Source organism: Orbicella franksi, chromosome 13, assembly GCF_964199315.1.
Source record: "Orbicella franksi chromosome 13, jaOrbFran1.1, whole genome shotgun sequence".
Lineage (NCBI taxonomy): Eukaryota > Metazoa > Cnidaria > Anthozoa > Scleractinia > Merulinidae > Orbicella > Orbicella franksi.
This window is the reverse complement of record NC_138157.1, coordinates 6133565-6155160: the sequence shown is the minus strand read 5'-3', so window position 1 is coordinate 6155160 and position 21596 is coordinate 6133565. Positions and strand designations below refer to the sequence as shown.

Genomic DNA, 21596 nt, shown 5'->3' with positions numbered 1-21596 from the left:
TTGCCTCTCCCGTTAAGAGGCTTCAAGTGGAAAAGCGAGCTGCCCACAGAGGAGGAGATTCTTGGGATGAAAGAAAACGCAAAGAAGGGGTGCATTCTCGAGGTGGATCTCGAATACCCGCCAGAACTTCACGAGGAGCACAACAGCTATCCCCTGGCGCCGGAGAAAAAGGCCGTAAAAAAGGAGTGGATGTCGGACTACCAAAGGGGGCTGATGAAAGACCTGGACCTGAAACCCCCGGACAGCAAGAAGCTGCTGCTGACGCTTCAAGACAAAAAGAACTACGTTCTGCATTACAGGAACTTGCAGTTTTATCTGAAGCAGGGAATGAAACTGAAGCGTGTGCACAGGGTGCTGGAGTTCGAACAAGAACGCTGGATGGAGCCGTACATCCGGATGAACACACAGTTCAGGAAGAAAGCGAAGAGCGACTTTGAAAAGAACTTTTACAAGCTGATGAACAACTCCGTTTTCGGCAAAACCATGGAAAACCTGCGCAACCGCGTTGACATAAGAATAGTGCGCAGCAACGAGACAGGCAAAATAAGGAAATTGATCGCCAGCCCTTTGTACTCAAGGCATGTTTTATTCTCAAACGACATGGCGGGAATCGACATGCGAAAAAGCAAGCTGCTTCTCAACAAGCCCGTCTACACGGGGATGACGATCCTTGACAACAGCAAGATCCTGATGTACGACTTCTATTACAACGAGCTAAAAAAGCAGTACGGCCCGAAGTGCGAGCTCTTGTACACGGACACTGACAGCCTTCTTGTCGAGATCGAAACAGAAGACGTCTGCGAAGACATGAAAAACAACATGCACCTTTACGACACGAGCGACTACCCGGAGGAGCATCCCCTCCACTCAAACAAGAACAAAAAGGTCTTGGGCAAAATGAAAGACGAATGTGCAGGAACCCCCATCGTAGAGTACGTTGGTCTGAGACCGAAAATGTACTCCATCCTGAAGGCGGACGAAAAAAACATCAAAAAAGCGAAAGGTGTGAAAAAGAATGTTGTCAAGAGACAAATAACGCATGAAGAGTACAAGGAAACGCTTTTCGGTGGGAAGCAGCAATGGCATGGAATGAATATTCTTCGAAGCGAGGGTCACGAGATCTACGGCATGCATCTTAACAAAATTTCGCTTTCGCCGTTTGATTCAAAGCGATGGATTGATGACAACGGTATCCATACAAAAGCTTACGGGTACACCTGCATGGATATCTTAGTTTCATGCCGATAAGGCTTGTGACCTGGTTGTTCAGAGCCGAAACAACTTCAGGAAGTCTTTTCACCCAGGCAGTGGACCGCTTGCCCTCAGGGAGAAGTATCTCTTCGGCGTACTGGTGCCCGAACAAGCGCTCAGCCAGAGTGCGGTTGAAACGTTCGACAATGGCCTGGTCGCGGTGAATGTTAACGCGCCCGCGGCGGATAAAGGTTTGGTGCTTGTCCATCTCTTTGGTGACGGCGCCCATGAATTCGCGCCCGGGGTCAACCTGCAGCATTTCGGGCCATTCGAGAGGCGAGCGCTTGTAAATCTCCTGAAAGGCCAGGGCGACCTCATCAGAATTTTTCGAAGTCAGGGGTTCGGTCTCTTTGAAGCGGCTGGCTACGTCGACAACGGTCAGCGCGTATTTGAAAACTTTGCGGCCGCGAGGGAGCTTGTCGTGCGGCAGAAAAAGAAGGTCAGCCTGATGGACCCTGTTGGGCGTGGGAACGTCGAATTTCGGCCGAGGAATCCGCTTCGGCGCGGGGAGGTATATCTGCCAGAGCGCTTGCCTGATCAGCCACTTTTTTGCGGCTTCTTCAGGTACCTTGGCGACCTCGGCCAATTTTTTGATCGCGGCAATGCCTTTCCAGTAGCCCCCGGGGCTGTAGTAAATCTTTGCGAGTTTCGCGTCCATATAAGTAAGGCGTAAAAAAGTTTAAAGGAACCGGAAGGCCGCGTAGCCCAGAGCGAGCGCCCCGGCGCCCACGAACGCGAGTTCGCTATTTTTCTGCTGCTCGCTCGGCTGATAGAAATCTGAGAACTTCGGCTCCTTGGAGGGCACCATCTGTTTGTCAGGATGCGTCTGGCCGTAGAGTTTGAAGGCATAGTCCGTGTTGGTCATGTTCTGCTTGGCCTGCTCCTTTTTTTGCGCGTTGGTCGCGATCCAGTCGAGAAGCTGTGTTCGGTCGCGCGTGTATTTGGCGTAAGCGGCTTCATAATCTTCGAGAGCCTTGTCGTGGCGCTTTTTTTCTTCAAGCGCGGCTTTGCCGCCCCCGCCGAGCGCCCTCGCCAGATAATTGCCGCCGATAAAAGCCGTGGCGTTCAAAACAGCCCCGCCAATCATGATAGCGATGCTCGCCATGGTACATATTATCGGAAGATTTTTTCAAATGCTGGCGGGGAGGATTTTCTGGTCCTCAAGGTACCCTTTTAGCGCAATGCTGCCCGCCACGGCGGCGGTGAACTTCACGTAATTCATAAAGCTGCTGCTGGGATCGGAAGTGAAATTCTCTTTCACAACCTTTTTCGCGGCCCAGCCGATGCCCGCGGCTAATCCCGTGAGAGTTGCGGCGTCAATTACGGTCTTGACAAGCTTGTTGTCTGACATGGTGCGTTGATATAAGTAAAGAGCGAAAGTTTAAAAAAAAAATTAATCTGTCTTCAATCCGCACTTATTCTTATTCCGCGAATTCTCTCTCTTTCATCAAACATTTCGTCGGCAAGACGGTTCAACATAATCCAAGTCTTGATGGTAAAATCGGTTCAAAAAAGCCCAAGCCCTCCCATTGCTGCTGTATAGATGAGAACCTGCGTAATGCTGGGGATCTTCATCGTGAGATATGAATCACGCGCAAATATTTAAATCATTTTTTTTAATCCTCTTGGCCGTGTATCGCGAGCAGGTTCTGGCTCGACACGCGCGGGCTCCGGCGCGGGCTTCGGTGTTTTGAATTTGTCGAACACGGGCTTGGCCATAGCCATGAGCTCTTCACGCTTGTAATAGAGCCCGCCCAGGGAAACGCCTATGCCGCCAATACCAATCCATTGGTTGGTGCTGAGGCCAAAAAGGCCGCCACTCTTTGGGCTTTCACCTTCTGTAGACGCGGCAGACTTTGGGGCCGATGCGGAGGCTTTCGCTTGCTTTTCTGCGTAATAAGCCTCGGCCGCTTTCTTCTGTTCTTCTCGGGCCTGACGGGTTCTTTCGGCAACCATTTTTCCGGCAGCCACACGCTTGGAGTTTTTTACGCGCTGCGTTGTTGCAGCCGGAGTCGTCGCTTGCCGTGTGGTATCGGCGGCAGGCGCTACCTTGGTCTCAACCTGAGGCGCAGTGACGGCGGCAGGCGCTGCTTTGGTCTCAGTGACGGCGGCAGGCGCGCTCTCGGATTGTTGGGTTGACATTGAAGCGAACCGTATTTTAAGCAAACAAAAAAGTTCAATTGTTAACAAACTGTCAGCAAACATCAGCCTTTGTTGATGAATGGTGATGAGTTATTCAACAGTTTCTGAGCGGGTACTTCATCAACACCCTCAAGCGGGTAGCCGTGTTCATCGCGAGAAGGGTGTTGTGGACTAAAATCCATATGTTTCGTGGTGATGAACACAGCGTTGGCCGCGGCAAGAAACCGCACTTCAAAGCCAGGTTGCCGGCCAGATTGGAGAGCTCTTTGTTCAAGATGTAGTCGTCTCTGAGTTCTTTTTGGTAAGCCTCGATGTCTTTGATTTTGACGGTCATTCCGACCGCTTTGGTTGTAAGAAAAAGGAAGCTGTCGATCAGACTTTCCGTCGTCTTCGAGCCCACGTACGTCTCGTAGCGTTTGATGTATTTCTCGACATCTTTGTCGCTCAAACGCTTGACCTGATCGTGGGTCATCTGCGTCCCGATAGCCTCTTTGGCTTTGCCTGTTGACACGAGAACAGCCAGCTGCTCGCGAAGAGCAGGAATGTCGCGTGCGCTTGGAACAAGACCGCCTCCTGGACCACTCGACGGTTCTGGCTCCGTTTCAAGAAGGCGCATAACCTCCTGCAACTCGTCTTCTGCAGACATTGCACGCGGCTATACACAGCGCACACTTTTTATTCAAATAACTTTACCCCGTAGGGGAAGCGAAGCGCGAACACGAGATAAGAGAACTTTCGGTCTTTCAGCTTTGAAAGAAACCCTCTGTACTCATCCGGGTGCAGCTCGCCAGCGTAATCGTCGAAGACGGCTTTCGTCGTCCTGGCCGAGAGGGTGTAAAAGAGGACGATCGCCGCCGCGTTCTCCCGGAAGCAAGCCGTTATTCCGGTGAACTTCTGGGTCAGCGCCCACACGCTGATGCCCATATGCCGCGCGGAAAAGGCGAGATTTACCAGCTCACCTGTGTGCCCTTTGACGTCTTTGGAGGCCGCGCAGTCGTCAAGGATTATGAGCGTGTTGGTGCCCTCAGAAAGCCATCTCACGAGCTTCAACCACCTTTCTACGTCGTGCTGCTCGCAGACTATCACATCCATTCTCGGATCGTTTTCGCCAAGCCGGTGGTAAGTCTTGTTGTGCGTGAACGTAGGGCAGATGAGCACGATGTAGTCGAACTTTCCGCGGAACGGGCCGTAGAGCTGGTCCACCACGAACCTCGATTTTCCCGAATTGGTCGGCCCGACGATGAGAGCGTTGAAGGGTATCTTGCTCGGGTCCATATTAATCCTGTACAGATTCCAGCTGTCTGTCCATAAGATTGAACTGGGAGTCGGAGATCACGAATATGTGGCAATTCACGTCGCCTGAGCCTTCGGCTTTCCGCTCAATTTCCAGCTGGATCCCATCCGTAGTGTTCACAATCCGCGTGCCGCTGCCGTGCATGTCTTGGGCCGTCATGGAGCGCATACCAATCACAAGCCCGAACTTATCACCGGTGTAAAACTTCGTAATATCCATGTGCTCCGTTTTATTTTTTTCTTTCACAAACATGTTGCGGGCCTCTTCCCACATGTCCTTGCCTTCGATGCCGTCGCTGTAAAGCTTGTTGGGCGCGCCGTTGACCGTGACGCTGACTTTCGTCAGATCGGGGAAGATGAATTTTTCTGAATCTCTGGCGCCTGCGGTATACGGCTCTACAAACAGGAGGAGGAGGGCTTTTAGCGACCTTTTCGGGGTGTTGACTTTGATGTTGATCCTCGTGTCAGTGTCTTTTTTTAAGGCCACCTCTTTGTCATGCAGAACGTTGTCGTAACTGAACTCTTTGCCGCTGGAGTAAACGCTCCTCGCGTCGTCTGCCAGAGTCTTGCTGCGTATCATTTTGTACTCGAGCTGGATGTTTTTCAGTTTGTATTTCAGCCGGGTTGTGTCGGAGCCGTTGACCACGTGTATAGCTTGGGCGAGTTTTACGTCGAACGTGAGGTCGTTGTAAAGGGCCTGGGGGTAGAAAACGCCGTGGTCGGTTAAGATCTGATGGTCAAGCCTGATCCGGTACTTTTTTCCGTATACCTCGGTCAGCTTTTCTTCGGCTTCAACGCCTGAGGTTTTCTTGTCTCCCGCTTCTGAGCGGATCTTGCACAGATCTTCGCTCTGAATCCCTTCGAGAATCCTGTTGTCTCGCTCTTCCTGCGAAAGAAAAAGGTCTTCGAACGTTTTGTAGATGTCAAACCCAACTGTGTCTTGCAGGATAGTGCCTGCAAACTTCACGACCAGCCTGTCAACGAGCGCCCGCGTGACGTTCTGGACGAGGAAGTTGTTGGCGTGCCCTCCAGCAAGGTCGATGTCAAAAACAAGCGCAAGCGAGCCCGGCACCAGAACCTCGTTCTCGTTCAGCTTGGGCACTGAAACATACAGAGTACTTCCGGGGCTGGCTTCAGAGGGGGTAAAGGTGATTCGATTGACTGCGCGCTCGGCCTTCATGCCGTGTACGGTCTTTTCGCTGTGCGTTGCGCGAAGGTTCTCTGGAACTGACATTGTATATACGCCGGCATTAATTTTCTAATTTAAAAAATAACCGGCTTCACCTATATCGCTATGGCGCAAGGCGGTAGCGAATTTGGTTACGAAGACCCGGACCTTGACGATAAGATTGACAACGACTCTGATGAAGGCGAACAAGAGGTTAACACAACCGGTCCTTTTCAGCCAGGTGCGGCGTCCACTCCCTACCAACCTGGCGACCCCTACCCCGGGGGCGAAAAAACGGAAATGAGTACTTTTCCTCACGAGAAGTCCGGCCTGCCTGACACTTCTTATCAGGAAGAAGAAACCCCTTTGCTCCGTGATTTCATACATACCGATGACAAACCTTCCATTCTTGAAAGGGCAAAAGAAATAATCAGAAGACGGTTTAAGAATGTAGACTTCAAAAAATTGGGCCCAATTGGTTTCAGCAAAAAAGGCAATCAATCTGAGATCGTTTCATTTGGCCCCCGGGGGGGTGAGTCTAAAATTTTCAAGCAAGACGGCGAAGGGTTACTAAAAAGTTTCATAGACGCGAAAAAATCAGCTCTGGGGCCAAGAACTGAAGACATCATTGCTGAAGACCGCGACACCATCAGAGAAGAGAAGCAAAGACTGAGAGAGTCAGAAATCCAACTTCAACAGGCGAAAACGCTCTCTTCGCAAAGAGAAAAAGTAAAGAAAGAAGCGGAAGCCCTTAGAAAAAAAATCTCGCAAACTGATGATCAGATTGATGCCATTCAGGATGAATATGGTTCGAATCTTGAAAGTGAAGCAGAGCTGCGAAGGCTCAGACAACTTAAAAAGAACTATGAAACCGATCTTGAAAACAAGAAAAAAACTTTGGACTCGCTCACAAAAAAAGTAAGAAACTTGGAAAAAGAACAAAAAAAGGCCGACAGTCTCAGAGCCAACATCGCGGCAAAAAAAATTGAAACAAACGCCATGGAAGAAAGGCTCAACCAAACAAAACCGCTGGACGACCTGAAAGAGCAGGAAAGCGAGCTGCAGCGCCAAAACGAGGAAGACCAGAAGATCATCCAAAATGAGAAGGCCTCGCCCTCCGAAAAAGAAGAAGCAGAAGGCAGAGTTGCAGAAAGAAACGAGGAGATCGCGCGTTTGCAAACTCAGATCGCGGAAAGGGAAAGGGGGCGGCCTCTCTTGGAAAGGGTCAAGGAGATCTTCAAAAAATATGGCGTGACGTTGACCGCCATTCTTCTCGCCGCCGGGACCACAATCGGTGCTGTCATCGGGGTCCTCACCAGAGGTTTGAAAGCCACCGGCAAAGCTTTGGGGAACGGCCTCAAAGCTGTTGCCGCGAAACTCGGCTCTCTGCTGCCCGGGCTGATTGGCTTGATCGTGAGCTTCCTGTTCAAAGCCGCCGGCCAAGTCGTCGGGTTTCTGGCCGAACACACCTGGCTGCTCATTCTTGCCACGGTGGCCTTTTTGTTCGAAAAATATTTTAAGAAGCGCGCTTAGCGCCAACCCATCAACAGCAACGCCGAAAATACAACAAAACCTACAATAACCGCAGTTCTGTTAATTTCGTGTTGAGGCGTTTTGTCTTCAGCCTGTGGCTCCGGTGGAAGCGCTTGTTGTTGATTTTCGGACGGAGGCGAAGCTTGTTTCCTGTAGGGTAGAACCACACGCCCCGATTCGGCTGTTGCGTCTTCGGGTTAATTTTTGACGGGCCGCCTGCCATGTGTTTGAGCCCAGCTTTTTTTGTCTCTGGGTTTACCTCGTTATTCACCCCCAGTTTCATTCCGGAGACCGCCTGTTTCAGCTTGTTGTTGTAACCGATCGTGCTTGCGGTGTTGATTATCATCTGCGCGGGCATGAGCCACGCCATGGGGGCAACAGCGAGATTGAGCCTGACCTTCGCTTGGTCCACCGCGTGCTGGTACCTTTGCACGCTCGCGGCCAAGTCTGGCTGTGCGATCGCGCTTTCCATCAGCACCAGGAACTCGCTTTGGGCTTCTCTCGCCCGACCGCCCGAACCGAGAATGCTGCTGCGGACGTTGACTTGCGCGCCAAGGACACAGAAAACGAAAGCCTCGATTGACTGGTTGATTCTCGACAACCCCGCCTGCGTCAAACCGTTCGCGGTGTTGGGCGCGAACCAGTCTGCTTGAGCATCAGAAGCGGCCCCCGGCTCGATGAAATCGATCAAGTCCCCATTTATTGCTTTGCCGCCTTCATCGCTGAATTTGTTCCATCCCGGGTATTTATAGTCGGTTTTCGACGGGCCCGCGCCGCTCGCATAGACGTAAACGCTTCCAAGACCGTGGTTTTCCCCGTGCGTGAAGCGGAAATCGCGCGAGGGGGCAATGCCGAACTCTCTGCATATCCTTCTGTACGAAGCGACGTCGTAATGATTGTTGTATTGTTTGAAAGACGGGTCTCCGGTCAAAGCGCTCATGCTCTGAATACCTCCAAGCTGCCACAAAATCCGCCTGACCGTGAAGTACACGTGGAATTTGTAGAAAGATCTTATCTGCGGGGGGAGATCCATCCCGCTGTCAAAGATTTCGCGAGAAACTCCGCACCTCTGTGTCGCGCAGAAAACGGCGAAGTTTAGCTGCTGCGGCCAATATTTCATGTCTGGCCCTCCCAGCCAGTGTTTTGATTCGACTGCCGATGTGTGCCTGAGTTTGGTGTTTTGAAATATTTCTCGTAATTTCGTTGTGAAATGTTGGTCAGGCGTGACATATATTTGGATTGGGGCGTCGAATATTTTTTTCAAACTTTGCGCTTTCCCGTCGAAAGGTACGGCAGGGATGGGCAAGGAAATTTTTGAGCCAAGCGGCGTCAGTTGGTAAGGAAAACCCCCGCTGTCTCCCAAACCAAGCGCTTCTTTCATTTCGGCGCTCCAGTATCTTTTGTCTGAGCCGAACACGCTTTGAAGCGAGCCTGGGCCCTCTCTGAAAAAGACTTCTGACGTTACGTTTTTTCCTTCGATTCTCGCCTGTGCTACGAAACGAGCTTTGTCTGCCTTTGGGAAATGTGCCAAAACTTCTTTCCACGCCTTTTCTTGGGCTTTTGCGGCTTATAACGCAACGTTTGGATCTTTCCACACGTCCGCCATGTATTTTGAACATAATTTATTTGTTGAATATAAAAATGGTTGTTCTCACTCTTGTCACGCAACAGAACGGCGAGACCGTCTATTTTGAAGAACCGCTCCCAGGAGCAAGCTATGCCAGACTTTTGAGTTGTTCTTTTTTCAACTCGTGGCATAATCTGGGTCGTGTTGGCAGAATGTTTTTCAAAGGAACCGACGACGTGGTTGCATCATTGCCTCAAGGGCATTACAATGTCGAGAGCATTGTAAAAGAACTGCAATTCAGTTTTGAATATCACAAGAAAAAAGGGAAAATGGTCTTGGAAACGAATAACCCCAATTCTGTTCTTAAAATTACAACCGCCGCTGGTAATGCACTCAACACTAATCAACTGAAAGAAGTTTCCGTTGATTACAGTTTGGCCAATTTTCTTGGAGTCGGGAGAAATATGAGGAAAGAGGAATATATCAAAAAGCTTAACAGCCCGAGTTGCTACTTTATCCACTGCGATCTCATCGACTCGTCAAAAAACTTTTTGAATGGAAAGAAGTCAGACCTTCTTGCCAAGGTTGACGTCAGAGGAAAGCCTTATGAAAAAGTCAGCTATAACATCAACTCATCGCAAAACGTTTTCCGTGACGCTTCTACAGACAAGTTCATAAACAGCATCACCTTAAAAGTGAAGGATGAAAATGCAGAACTCTTTGATTTCAAAGGCCTTCCGCTTCTTTTTGAATTAGAGTTAAATTAAATTTTAAATTTTTTAAATTAAATTTCTTTATATACGGTGGCGGCAGAGCCTTCTCAAAATTTCCGCTTGCAGAAGGTCAACGAGATTTCCAATACATTGGCCGGCGAGGTCCACCACTATCGCCTCGTCGCGAAAAAATACAAACGCGCGAGAAAGTTCGTTAATTGGGGCGCCGCCGGCTCCAGCGTTCTCTCGGCAGCGTTTTCCAGCGCGAGTTTTGGCTCCGCTCTGTCTGTGGTTGGCTTGCCGGCTGCCGTTCCTCTTGGCGGCGCTGGTGGGTGCTTCGCTCTCGTTTCGTCTGCGTTGATTCTCGCCGGCAAAAAGCTCGACTCGAAGATCAAGAAGCATCAAGAGATCACCACGCTCGCCGTTGCCAAGCGCGATACCGTCAACAGGCTTCTCTCGAACGCTTTGAACAACAACGCGGTGTCTTCCCACGAGTTCGACACTATACTTTCGGAGTTCCAGCAATACAATTTTCTGAAAGATCAGGTCCGAGCAAAGATGCTTCGCCAACCATCAACGAGAAAGCTTCCTGATGTTGATGTCCAAAAACTTGAGAAAGACATCCGCGGCAGACTTGAAGCGGAAATGATAAAAAAAATCACAAAACCTCCCGCTTCGAACTGAATTTCCAGCAAAAAACACAAAACTCTCTCTTTGTGTTGTCAAAAACAGGTGATTGCGCTATTTGTCATGCCACATAAATGGCCTTGATCTTTCGAGAAGGTTACTCACTGACGCGGTCTTGCGCGAAATAGGGAAAACCCCCCGATCAGCTGTTTCTTTTTATCGCTCTAGTGAAGTCTCTTTGTTCTACCGCGTTTCGTCCCCAATTTTTCCTCGAAAAAAAGTGAAAAGTTCCATTTTTTTTGGCCAGGCCGAGAAGAAATACCCTATTCTAACAAACTGTGGGCAAAAAATTGAAATCCGCCTGTAAAATTCCTTTTGACTTCAACATTCCTGGTGGCTTTGGAAATTCCTGATCGCTTCAACTGAAGCCAAGAGGAATGCAACGAGCTTAAACTGAAGCCTTCAGGAATTCGCAACGGGAACCTGTGTCGCCTCAACCGGAACCGCGTCATGAAAGCATTCAACAACTTCGCGTGTTATATCACGCACTTGTCTCTGCCACTCAGGCGTGAAATATTCATTCACGAGAAACGCAATCAAGTGAGCACTGACAAGCATGTTTTTATGGTATGCAAATGCAGCCGTGTATTTTTAATGTAATTATTCAAACGAAGGTTAACATCGCCGCTTTTTTCGCTAACTCTCCCAGCCAAAACGGAACCACTCGTGCCAGTCATAACCGTCCCAGGAGCATTCTTTTAAAAAATTCTTGTGCTCTAGGCTGGCTTCTATTAACTCCATCGGCCGGCTTAGCGATGCTTTATGAAGCTTTCCATCCCTTTCGAAACAGGGGAAACAACAACCCTCGAAAAAGCAGTCCGCATATTCAAAGCAAATAACCATCGGCACAATCTGCCGCCTGTATTTGCAGAAAGGCAGTTTTAAAATGTTCTCGTGTACCTTGGCCCACCCCATTTCCTTTTTTTTTTCCTTTATTTTTATCGCTATGTACTCCTTGAGAATCATCTCACGAAGCTCTGGAGGGAGGCTTTGAATGGCCTCGGAAAGCCCACATGCAGCCATGTCGGCGCAGTATGCACTGAGCGTGCTCTTCTCCAAAAAAAAGAAAATTTTCTGGCGCGCACCTTTCTGTTCCGCGGTCCCCACGTTTTTTTTCCTTTTTGAGAAACGTTCTGCAGACTAAATACACATGTCTTCATGCGAGCTTTTTTCGCAAAGCGACGAAAATTTTGGGGGTATGGGGTTAGACCCCCTTTCAAAGGCTATTCAAACCATCCCTCCAGAGCTTCGTGAGATTATTCTCAAGGAGTTCATCGCGTTGAAAATCAAAGAAAAAAAAGAAATGGGGTGGACTGAGGTCCACGAAGAACTTTCAAAACAGCCTTTCTGCAAATTCTTGCAAAGGCTGTTTTTGACGGTAATATGGTTTAAAATCGGTAACTGGTATTATGAAACATGTTGTTTTACATGTTTCAGAGAAAGGGGAAAATACATATGTTTTGGTTCAAAAAAACTGTTCATTGAGCGTTCAAAAGGAAAGCAAAGACTGAAAGCTGTAAAAAAGGGACAAGCAAACATATGGGACGAGGTGTATTTTGTGAACCAAATTAAGTAACGAATCTCAACAGTGCCCATGTCACGGGGGCGCAGCGCCATCGGGGTGGCACAGCCGACTTTTACACGCCTTCCAAGGAGCAGAAGAACAGCGAGCTCCTTTTTGTTGGCGGCGGTAAGCCCGAGAGCAGCACCACCGCCTACTTCCTCTTGTGATCTCAAACAGACAAGATAGAAAAAAAAAGCCCTCCCCCTTCGCCACCTTAAAGGCGGGAAGGCTTTTGAAGATCGGGGCGAGGAGGTTTGCTCTCAAAAAGGCGTCAACGCGACCTTTTTTGCGCCGTTGGAGGCGGGGCCTGCCATTTTTTTGTAACTTCGGTCCTAAGAATTTAAGAACGTTCTTCTCCTCTTTTGACCTTCTTGTCGGCTCAGTTATTTCGAACATCCTTTTTCTGATTTCTAATTCCACGAGACATAAGCTGCATTAAAAAATACAGCCCGAAAATTTTGAAGAAGAAGTCGCCTTATTCACGATCTTCTTAAAGTGTTTGCAGAAAGGCAGATTTAAAAGACTATCGTGCACCATGCCCCACCCCATCCGATTTTTTTCATTGGTTTTTACCGCGATGAACTCTTTCAAAATCCTCTCTCGAAGCTCTGGAGGCAAGCTTTGGATCGCTTGAGAAAGCCCACATGCAGCCATGCCGGCGCAGTATGCACTGAGCGTGCACTCCTCCAATAGGAAAATTTTGTGGCACAGTTTTGTATATACAAGTGAAGGGCACATCCGCGCATATTGATTACGGACGATGGACCAGCTTTTTCGTTTTGCTGTTGCGTTACACACACACGGTTCTGGCACAACGCTCATGCCTCAGTTCTGGCACAGCACACACGCGCAGTTCTGGCACAGCACACACACTAAGTTCTGGCACAGCACACACACACATATAAAGTGAGGGTTCTGGACGCACAGTGGGGAGCAAGAGGGCAAAAAACAGTCCGAAAAAGCCCCCCAGCACCTTCTCCGAAGCTTTAGTCTGAGGAGAAGGTGCTGGGGGGCTTTTTCGGACTGTTTTTTGCCCTCTTGCTCCCCACTGTGCCAGAACCCTCACTTTATATGTGTGTTAAATTGGAAAATTTACAGCGATGATCATTCTTCACTTTCAAACAATTATATTATTCGCTCTCGACTTCTATGGCGTGATAGTTGACGAGGGCGCAGTCCGATCAAGTTTTAGTATAAATCTACTAGTCGTTCAAAGCTTTCATCTAAATCCTCTTCACAGACACTTCGAAAACACAAAGAAGCGGCCCCCAGCGCACGCTGCTAAGCTACTCACTATCTATCACAGAATAAAACGTGAGTAGCGTAGCCAATCATATGACGGCATTCGTGATAGAACGCTAGTAGATTTATACTAATCAACAAATAGATTCCATGTTGCCGTGCGTCTGTTCAGTAATAGTTCACAGAAGACGTCAAAATGTGGTAAGAACATCAGTGACACACGAGGCGATAGCCTCGTGTGTCACTGATGTTCTTACCACATTTTGACGTCTTCTGTGAACTATTACTGAACAGACGCACGGCAACATGGAATCTATTTGTTTCATATAATAACGAAACAAACTACTACAGATAAAGCTTTTTTTATTTCAAACTCTTTCAACATAACTCGAAAGCAGACCTTTACCCACTTTGGCGAACACGAAAAAAGCCATTTGACGTAATCTATTGTCTATACAAATTGAAGCAATCTCATTGGTTGCTATGCATAGCAAAGAATTGTGATTGGTCCAGGAAAATCACGCCACTGTCAAACTTGACTCGAGCGTCGCTTCTCGTGGAATGAAAACTTACAGCGAAAGCAGAATTGAACTTCGAAATCTAAAAAATCTAAAAGAAAATGCTGGATAAGTCAAGTCAGTTTTTGTCACCAGAGTAGCCCTGTGAGCTGAAAAGCTTGGATGTTGCCTCGAATATTGCAGGAGTTGAAAAACTACGCTCGGAAAACTTTCGGCTGCGCTCAACCTGGAGGCCATTCGATTCAAGTTTTGAATGAAAGGAGCGTTGGTGAAGGTGGAAATTTAAGCCCTCTGTGGTTGGTGATTCTCAAATCAGTTTGAAATAGTGTCGGAGACACCTTTTAGCTGCGATACAGTTGGCCGTGAGCTGTAGCGAGCTATACTTTGCTCGCTGCTGTGCCCTGAAACGGACTGGAACATTCGCATCGGAAAGCAAGGTTATATGTTTATTTTAAATGATTTTAAGAAGTGGTTGTGACGTTTCATCCCAGACAATAACTGTGTCAACAATTATTTTGAGACTGAGAAAAGTTCAATGTTTTAAATAACTTAATCTCATAAACATTTTGTTTACTGGGTTTGGTTAAATTCGAGATAAAGCAACGGTTCTCGGCTTACCAGGACTAATTTTGTGTTTGGTTTAGTCTCGCTCGACTGCCGACTGAGACTGCTCGAGTATTTTTTCTGAGTCATTTTCTAAAACAGAAACGGCTTTATCTTTCTTCTTCCCGCTAGACTATGCTTCTGGTACCTGTTCAATGCCTGGACAAGACTTTCTTGTACCTTATCTTTTGCCCAGTCATGTAAAATATTATCTAAATTCTCAAAACATTCCGCCATTTTAAAACATAGAGGGAAAAACTTTGAAATGATGACGTCAATCGTGCATCTGTCCATCATAGGCGAGAACCAATCAAAATGCGAGAATAACTTGGATTATTATATAAAACTCGATAGAAACACGGTACATGTTTTCTATTTCTTAAATAAATATTATCACCAAAGAGTGACTCGAGCCTGATCACTCATTGGGCAACCAGGTCAGAGTAGAGTTGCGTGATTCACAGAACAGAAACCCACCCACGTGCTGTTAAGTTACGTGACTTTGCCCATATTAGCGACATATTGTGTTTGTACTTATTAGCTTCTTGCAGCAATCATGGCGAGTTTTCCTGTCTTTCAAGTAACAGAAGGTGAATGGTCATCTGAAATATTCATTGATATTTTGGGTTTGAAAGTGCCTGCACATTTCATTTCCGATCCCCAGTTGCTTTGCGACTTTATCACGAATTTTCAGACGAGACCAGACGATATCTTCGTGGTCACATATCCCAAGTCAGGTGAGTTCAGACCCAGTAAGCATTAAAATTCAAAACATCGTGTTTTGTAGTATCAGAGATAGCCTTGCATAAACAAGTGATTACGAGTGGCTGCGATAGTCTTCCACAGCTGCCATGTTAAAGGGGCTCAGTCACGGTATTTTGAGTTATTTTGCCCACATACAAAATTACCTTTAAATGATAGGAAACCTGAAAATAACAGTTTAATAAGATAGAAAAACACCAAAGACATAATGATAAACCATAAAGGAACAAGGATGGCTAAGGATCGAGAAGACTGACACGGATTGTAAACGACGAATCTGAAAAATTGAGGCTAAACTTTTCAACAAGCGCAAACCGTGACGTAGCTCCTTTAAATCCCCGAAAGAGCGACCTTTTTACCCGATCAGCATATCTAACAGTCAGAAAACGCTGTCTTTCCCTCAGAGTGTTCCTGGCTTAGTGAGTATTTTGGCAAATTGAATGTAGCGTAGCTATATACTCCTGGTGAAACGCGGCGTGCGTTTGTTCGTGTCTTTGGTGTTGTGCATGGAACGGCCATGTTGTGTTACTGCAGAAGGAGGTCGTGCTAAAGATCTCGATTTCGTGACGAGCCCGAAGAAGGCTATAACAACAGGTTATTATTTTTATTCGTTATTGACTGAAAAGCGTACGGTGAAAGAACACCATAAAGTTTTTTTGATCGCAATTTTAACTTTCCGTTTTGTATTTTTTTTTTTTTTTTCACCCTTTCTCCCGACAAGAAGCCTGTTTACAATCTAGTTGACATGAGTTAAATGGATGCGACTTGGAATGTGTACATTACAGCACGTATGTTGCACATAACACACACCCGGTGCGTTCATTTTCAGTAATTCGTTCCCAGGGTCTCTCTGATTCCCTGAAAATTCCCTAAATTTTCGAAAATTTAAGGTGGCTCTGAACCCCACCAATAGAATTTTTTTTAACCTTTGCCAAAAACTGCGTCTTATCATGGTTATCAAAATTTGATATATATATATATATAATTCACCGTGCCGTTTTTGAATTATAAGCCCCTAAAGCTGTAATTAAGGGTGTTTTTAGGAGGTCATACTGTTGCTATGGTAACCTATTGTGTCACGAAAATGATAACAAGTTGTTCACCAATGATTGGGCAGTTTTTGATACCATGATTGTAGCATCAAGTGATAAAGAGTGGTTATAACGAACCTGTTTAGAGCCACCATAAGAGGCCCAAAAGGTCAATTTTCCTTGCACTGTTTTTAAAGGCTTTAAAAGTTCTGATAGTTCTGTATGACTCTGGTAGCAGGTTCCACAGTTTCGGTGCTAGGTAACGCTACGATTCCATTCCGTAGGTTGTGATGTTGACCTTGATGTTGTTGTGATGTTGGTAGTTTTAAAATGTCGGTTCCCTCAGATCATATTCCTAACAGTTATCAGGAGCCCATAGGCTCCTGCAGTCATTTTATCTTATAACTTTTATTTGACTTTGATAAATTGTCAAATAAACTAAACTAACTACAAATCCGATTTTCACCGTTCCTTCTGCTATATCTCAAAATCAAACTCTAATCCCCTTCCTTTCAATTTTGCCAACACTTCCTTGTCAAATCTCTCATTCAGTTCTGGAGTGAAGTAATTCTTCCAGTCTCCGACCGCGCCCTTCCGAAGCAGCGATATTTCGCCCTCAGCAGCTTTCTTAACTTGGTAACTTGCAGCATTTTTCTTCATTCCACTGAACGTACACTGTTCAGCAATGCGACTGATGAGATCATCTGATAGCGGCTTGTTAAGGAAGTCGGCGATCATTTGGACGTGAGAAAGTAGATCCTAAAGGAGAGATAATTATTATTATATTTTTCAGCTTATATCGAAGTTCCATTTGTCAAAGCTATATTTCTCGTGACAACTAGCCTAGGCACGCTGATTGTCCGTTGCTTCAGAAATTCTGACCAAAAAATACTAACATATTCATCTTGGAATAGTATAGTGACTGCCAAATGACTGGACGCCAGATCCTAAGAAAGAGGAAACACATCCCATCTAAGATATTCGAAGAAAGACGAAGTCACATGCGATTCTTACGATCCAAGTTTTATGGTAAATGCATGCAATTGAAATTCCGAACCTAGAAGCAGTTTGTTCTTTTGAAAGCTGTATAGCATGTTTATTTCTCGGAAGGTGTCAAAAAGTGGCAATAGATTAATAAACCATTTATGGGTTTGAAGTCTCTCATAAATGTGATAAGGGTTGGATCAAAGGACAGCTTAAGTCTTGAAATGTATTATAAACGGTACTATTACCGTTAACAAAAGCATATCACCTAGGTGATATGCCTCTGCCGTTAACTATTATTAGCCTGCAACAGGCCAAGAAAATACAGGTCTCATATAACAAACCTTTTGTAAATCTTCATATTTAAGAAACAAGACATTTGAATCATCTTTGTGCTTCCACCATCCCAGAACATGGTCAGTCCATAGGTTCCAACTTACTGTATGAAACAAAAAGATTGATTCAGAACCAAGGTAATGCAGAAATCAAACATGAAACCTCTCAAAGCATATGTTCATTGCACTGGCTATTGTAATTATTTTTCTGCATGCTGCCTTGACTATATATTCCTGGATTGTTTCTTTTTTCATTAAAAAATAAGTGTAAATATGTTAACATCAGTTAAGTCAGAGTACACAAGTACATCCTTCAAGAAACTTCCAAAATGGTCCGGAACATGGTTTCTCGCGGTTTTAACCGCTCTGAGAAGAACGCGAGGTTGCCAATAGTCCATAGACTGATAAAGCCGCTGGGCATTTTTAGTTCTCGGATTTCAGTGCGTTTGACCTCAGCTCTCAATGAAAAATGATCAAAGTGGATGTCGATTACTGAACTTGGAGCATAGATCGTTTGTAAACAGTGGCAGGTTTTAATCCACAGGTAATACACCATTTCTACATCGAGCTAGAGAGGAGAACAGTGCATAGTTAGAACTTACTGGCATTGTTAAGAAATAGTGCAAAAAGCAAAGGTGACAGAACACATAAAGAGATGTGACGCGGTGGAAAGCATTCACGAAGTCATCACAGTGTTACCACAGGTAAAGTACTGCTTCTTAAAACTTGCCCGATCACCAAAGCTGAACCCTGTCGGACAGGGTTAGTACTTGGACACGTGACCAAGTAATAATACCCCTGCATTGTCTCCTCTTGTGGGATCCATTGCCAGTAAGAGTAAGTGCAGTTTCTTTTGTTCTTCTTCTTCTTCTCATTAACAGATTTGTTCATATTAGTAAGCCATGTCCACATTTAATTTGTAGTACCGTAATTTGTGGAAGGCGTGGTGGCCTCATGGTTAGTGCGCTTGTCGCCGGATCGAGCTCTGGCCGGAGACATTGCGTTGTGTTCTTAGGCAAGACGCTTTACTCTCAAAGCGCCTCTCTCCACTTAGGTGTATAAACGGGTACCGGCGAATTAAATGATGGGGATAACCCTGCGATGAACTACCATCTCCTCCAGGGGGTAATAGCAATACTCCTAGTCGCTTCATGCTACAGAAACCGGGATAAGCTCCGGCCTGATGAGCCACTTGGCTCGTATGCAGAATTTACCTTTTACTTTTGCCGTAGTTATAGCGAAACGAAGCGTTCGAATTCTCCTCAACTGTTCTATCCGTTTCCCGTCGAAAAATTTCAATCAAGGTTTTAATCAATCGCAAATTTATGCAACTCATCAATTTGTGATTATCAACGTCTACTTTTTCGAGAGTTGAGTACAATTAGTGTACAGTCGAGCCTGTATTATTGAAGCTGAATCCTCTATTAAGACTTTCGTCCTAAAATGTACTCATGTGGAGTATTTCTGCGATGAGATACTGAGTACTGGCCTCAAAGAACAAATGACAAACATTGCCATTAAAAAACAAATCACACGGAGATGAAATCCTTCCACCTGCACCTCAGCATCTTCAACATCACGAATAACTTTAAGTTCAGTAAGGCTCTGTGTGCAAGCGACGCGGAACCCTTATGTACTGGTCAGCAGATGTACGAATTTTCCAAGGTAAAAAAGAAAGAATGTCTGAGAAATATGCAAGCCCTGAACTTTAACCGAAGGGGGGCAGTCGAATCATGTGAGGAAAAAGGAGTTGTACAGCCAATTAAAATGCTAGCTTGATATGCTACCCATTTCTGTCAACCAATACAAGAATTGTACACTACGGTAAGTAAGAGGAATTTACGGGGCAGCATCAAGTTTTCTATTTTAAGGCTCAATTAGTTTAATAGCAAACCTTACTTACCATTTCCTTCAACAAATAACCTGGCATAAAACTCCCACGGCCCATTAAATTCATGTCCAAAAACGCTTGTCGCGAATTTAAAAAATGAGACTGCGACATCTTTAGGATTGCGAGCAATGTAAATATATTTACACTTGCTGTCCTCGTTTGCACTTTTAGGAACAAGATTGTAGGGAAGATGAGTCTTCACGATGCGGGGACTTGGCAAAGTGTTGTAGTTTGGTTGGGGAAATCTTGCACTGGTTGCTGTTTCTAGGAATGGAACTCTTTGCAAAATATGGTCACTTGTGACTTGCCCGTCGTTGAAAATCTGCCAGACAATTTCTTGAACCCAAGTTGTCCCTGAATGAAATGATGTTAAATTTAGTATGTAATGAAATTAACGAACAATTCTAAAATTGTAAAGACACAAATGATCATCGAAGTTATGTACACAACTTTAGCAGTTTTGAACATAAAGCCTGAAAAAAAAAAGGTTTTCTGATTAACTTCGTCCGCGGGTGTCCTCTCCCGATGTTGATTTCGTGCTAATTATTTAAAATTATTATTTTCCTTGTTACTCTCGATACACTCGATAGCCTTTTTGTTCAGACCTCTAAAATTAGTATAGGTCTCTAAGGGCCTGTTTACAAGGAGGGAGGGTTACCAAAGAGGAAAGTTAACCCAGGTAGGCGTGTTACAAAAGAGTTAATAATTAACTATTATTGCACAACTTATTAGAACCTGTTTTGAGCGGACACCCAACCTCGTTCCCAGGGTCTCTCATCTTACCACCCCTGGAGCGAGCGAGGAGGGGGCGGTAAGATGAGAGACCCTGGGAACGAAGTTGGCGGACACCCTGTATTAAGCGGACACTAATGAGGGTCCCAAGGGTGTCCGCTAAATACAGGTTTCACTGTACATGCACAGTACATGCGCAGTACATGCTAATCTGAAACGCCTTCCATCTGTAAACAGACGAGAAGGACTTCGATTATGTCCAATCCGATCCGATTTAGAGTGCAAATTCTACTCTGTTTTAAACCAAAAGTCAAATCTATGCCCTGTTTCACTGAGACCAAAAACGGCTCAAAAAGAATGACGCTGCACAGTACATCGGAGTACATCAGGTACATGGTAAAAATAAGGAAAATTGGAGGCTAACTAACAGCGCCAATTCGATTCAATTACCGCTTTTCTTGTGGCGTGCTTATGTTCCAAAATTTAAAATTACCTTTGCTTCTGATGTTACGTTTTAGCCTCACCAGATATAAGACCCTCTAAAAACTTGACGCTTTACAAAGTTGCAATTCGAAAGGTTCTTCGTGTTTTATAAAGTACATTTAAATTTCCAAGCTTTTGCGTTGCGTGACATGGAATGGCAGCCCGAGAGGGCTGTCGCGTAGTTCAAAAGATGGCATATCGTCAAAGTTTTGCTGATTGAACAGCCTTGCATTAGATGAAGTATTAATTTCAATGTGTCGGAGCTCTAAAATAATAACGTTTTGTTTTAACAGCAAAACTAAATGACGGATGTTTCTATTGCGTTACGGCCACCTTATATGCATGTTGCCGATATGCAGGTGCTACTCCGAGTATCACCAACAAGTATCTTGATCGTACAAAGCCTTTTCATAAATATCTGTGGGGTATTTCTTCAAGTAATGCGCGTACAAAAACCCTCAGAGACCTAAATCTTCGCGAAGTTGTTTTTAGATCAATTATCTCTCATATGCGAAATTATTGACTCTATTTATTGAGTGGTTACGATTGTTTGGTAAGTTAGTAACTTAGTGATAAAGCAATTGACAACCGGCCGCCGTTAACTTTGTTCTTTCGCAGACGTTTACAAGGGTAAGTCTCAATTTAGCACTAGTGGTCCCTGACATATCATGTCCACTGGACAATAACCTTTAGACCGTTTATACCCCTTAAACTTTTAATAACATGTTACTGCCTCACCAGACTTGGGATATGTGACCACGAAAACGTCATCCGGTCTCGTCTGGAAATCCGTGATAAAGTCGCAAAGCAACTGGGGATCGGAAGTTAAACTGGGAGGAATTTTCAAACCCAAAATGTCAATGAACTTTGCAGATGTCCATTCGCCTTCTGTCACTTGAAAGACAGGAAAAGTCGCCATGATTATTTGTGCTGAATCACGCTAGCACATACATTAGCAGAACCCCCTGCGCAGACATTGTTTGGGCTCGTCCCGCACTCCTTCCCAACGAGGAGGAATGATTGCGTGACTTGGGTGACTTGACCGTCTCGGTCTCCAGGCTCGGTCCGTAAACACGCATAAAAAGAACTGGCCAATA

General features: G+C 45.7%; 2 protein-coding genes across 2 annotated transcripts; both read right to left on the bottom strand.

Annotated features, from left to right (window-relative positions):
* Nucleotides 1–1250: 1250 nt before the first annotated feature.
* LOC145466106 (uncharacterized) lies at nucleotides 1251–6006 on the bottom strand. The gene is made up of 2 exons (XM_081449881.1): nucleotides 4938–6006; nucleotides 1251–2002 (listed from the first exon to the last, which is right to left on the bottom strand). The coding sequence occupies exons 1-2, from the start codon at nucleotides 5918–5920 to the stop codon at nucleotides 1789–1791; spliced, it is 1197 nt and encodes a 398-aa protein (XP_081306007.1). The 5' UTR covers nucleotides 5921–6006; the 3' UTR covers nucleotides 1251–1788.
* A 9448-nt stretch (nucleotides 6007–15454) lies between these two features.
* On the bottom strand, nucleotides 15455–21569 carry LOC145465556 (sulfotransferase 1B1-like). The gene is made up of 4 exons (XM_081449332.1): nucleotides 21238–21569; nucleotides 19297–19638; nucleotides 17403–17497; nucleotides 15455–16833 (listed from the first exon to the last, which is right to left on the bottom strand). The coding sequence occupies exons 1-4, from the start codon at nucleotides 21416–21418 to the stop codon at nucleotides 16552–16554; spliced, it is 900 nt and encodes a 299-aa protein (XP_081305458.1). The 5' UTR covers nucleotides 21419–21569; the 3' UTR covers nucleotides 15455–16551.
* Nucleotides 21570–21596: the final 27 nt, after the last annotated feature.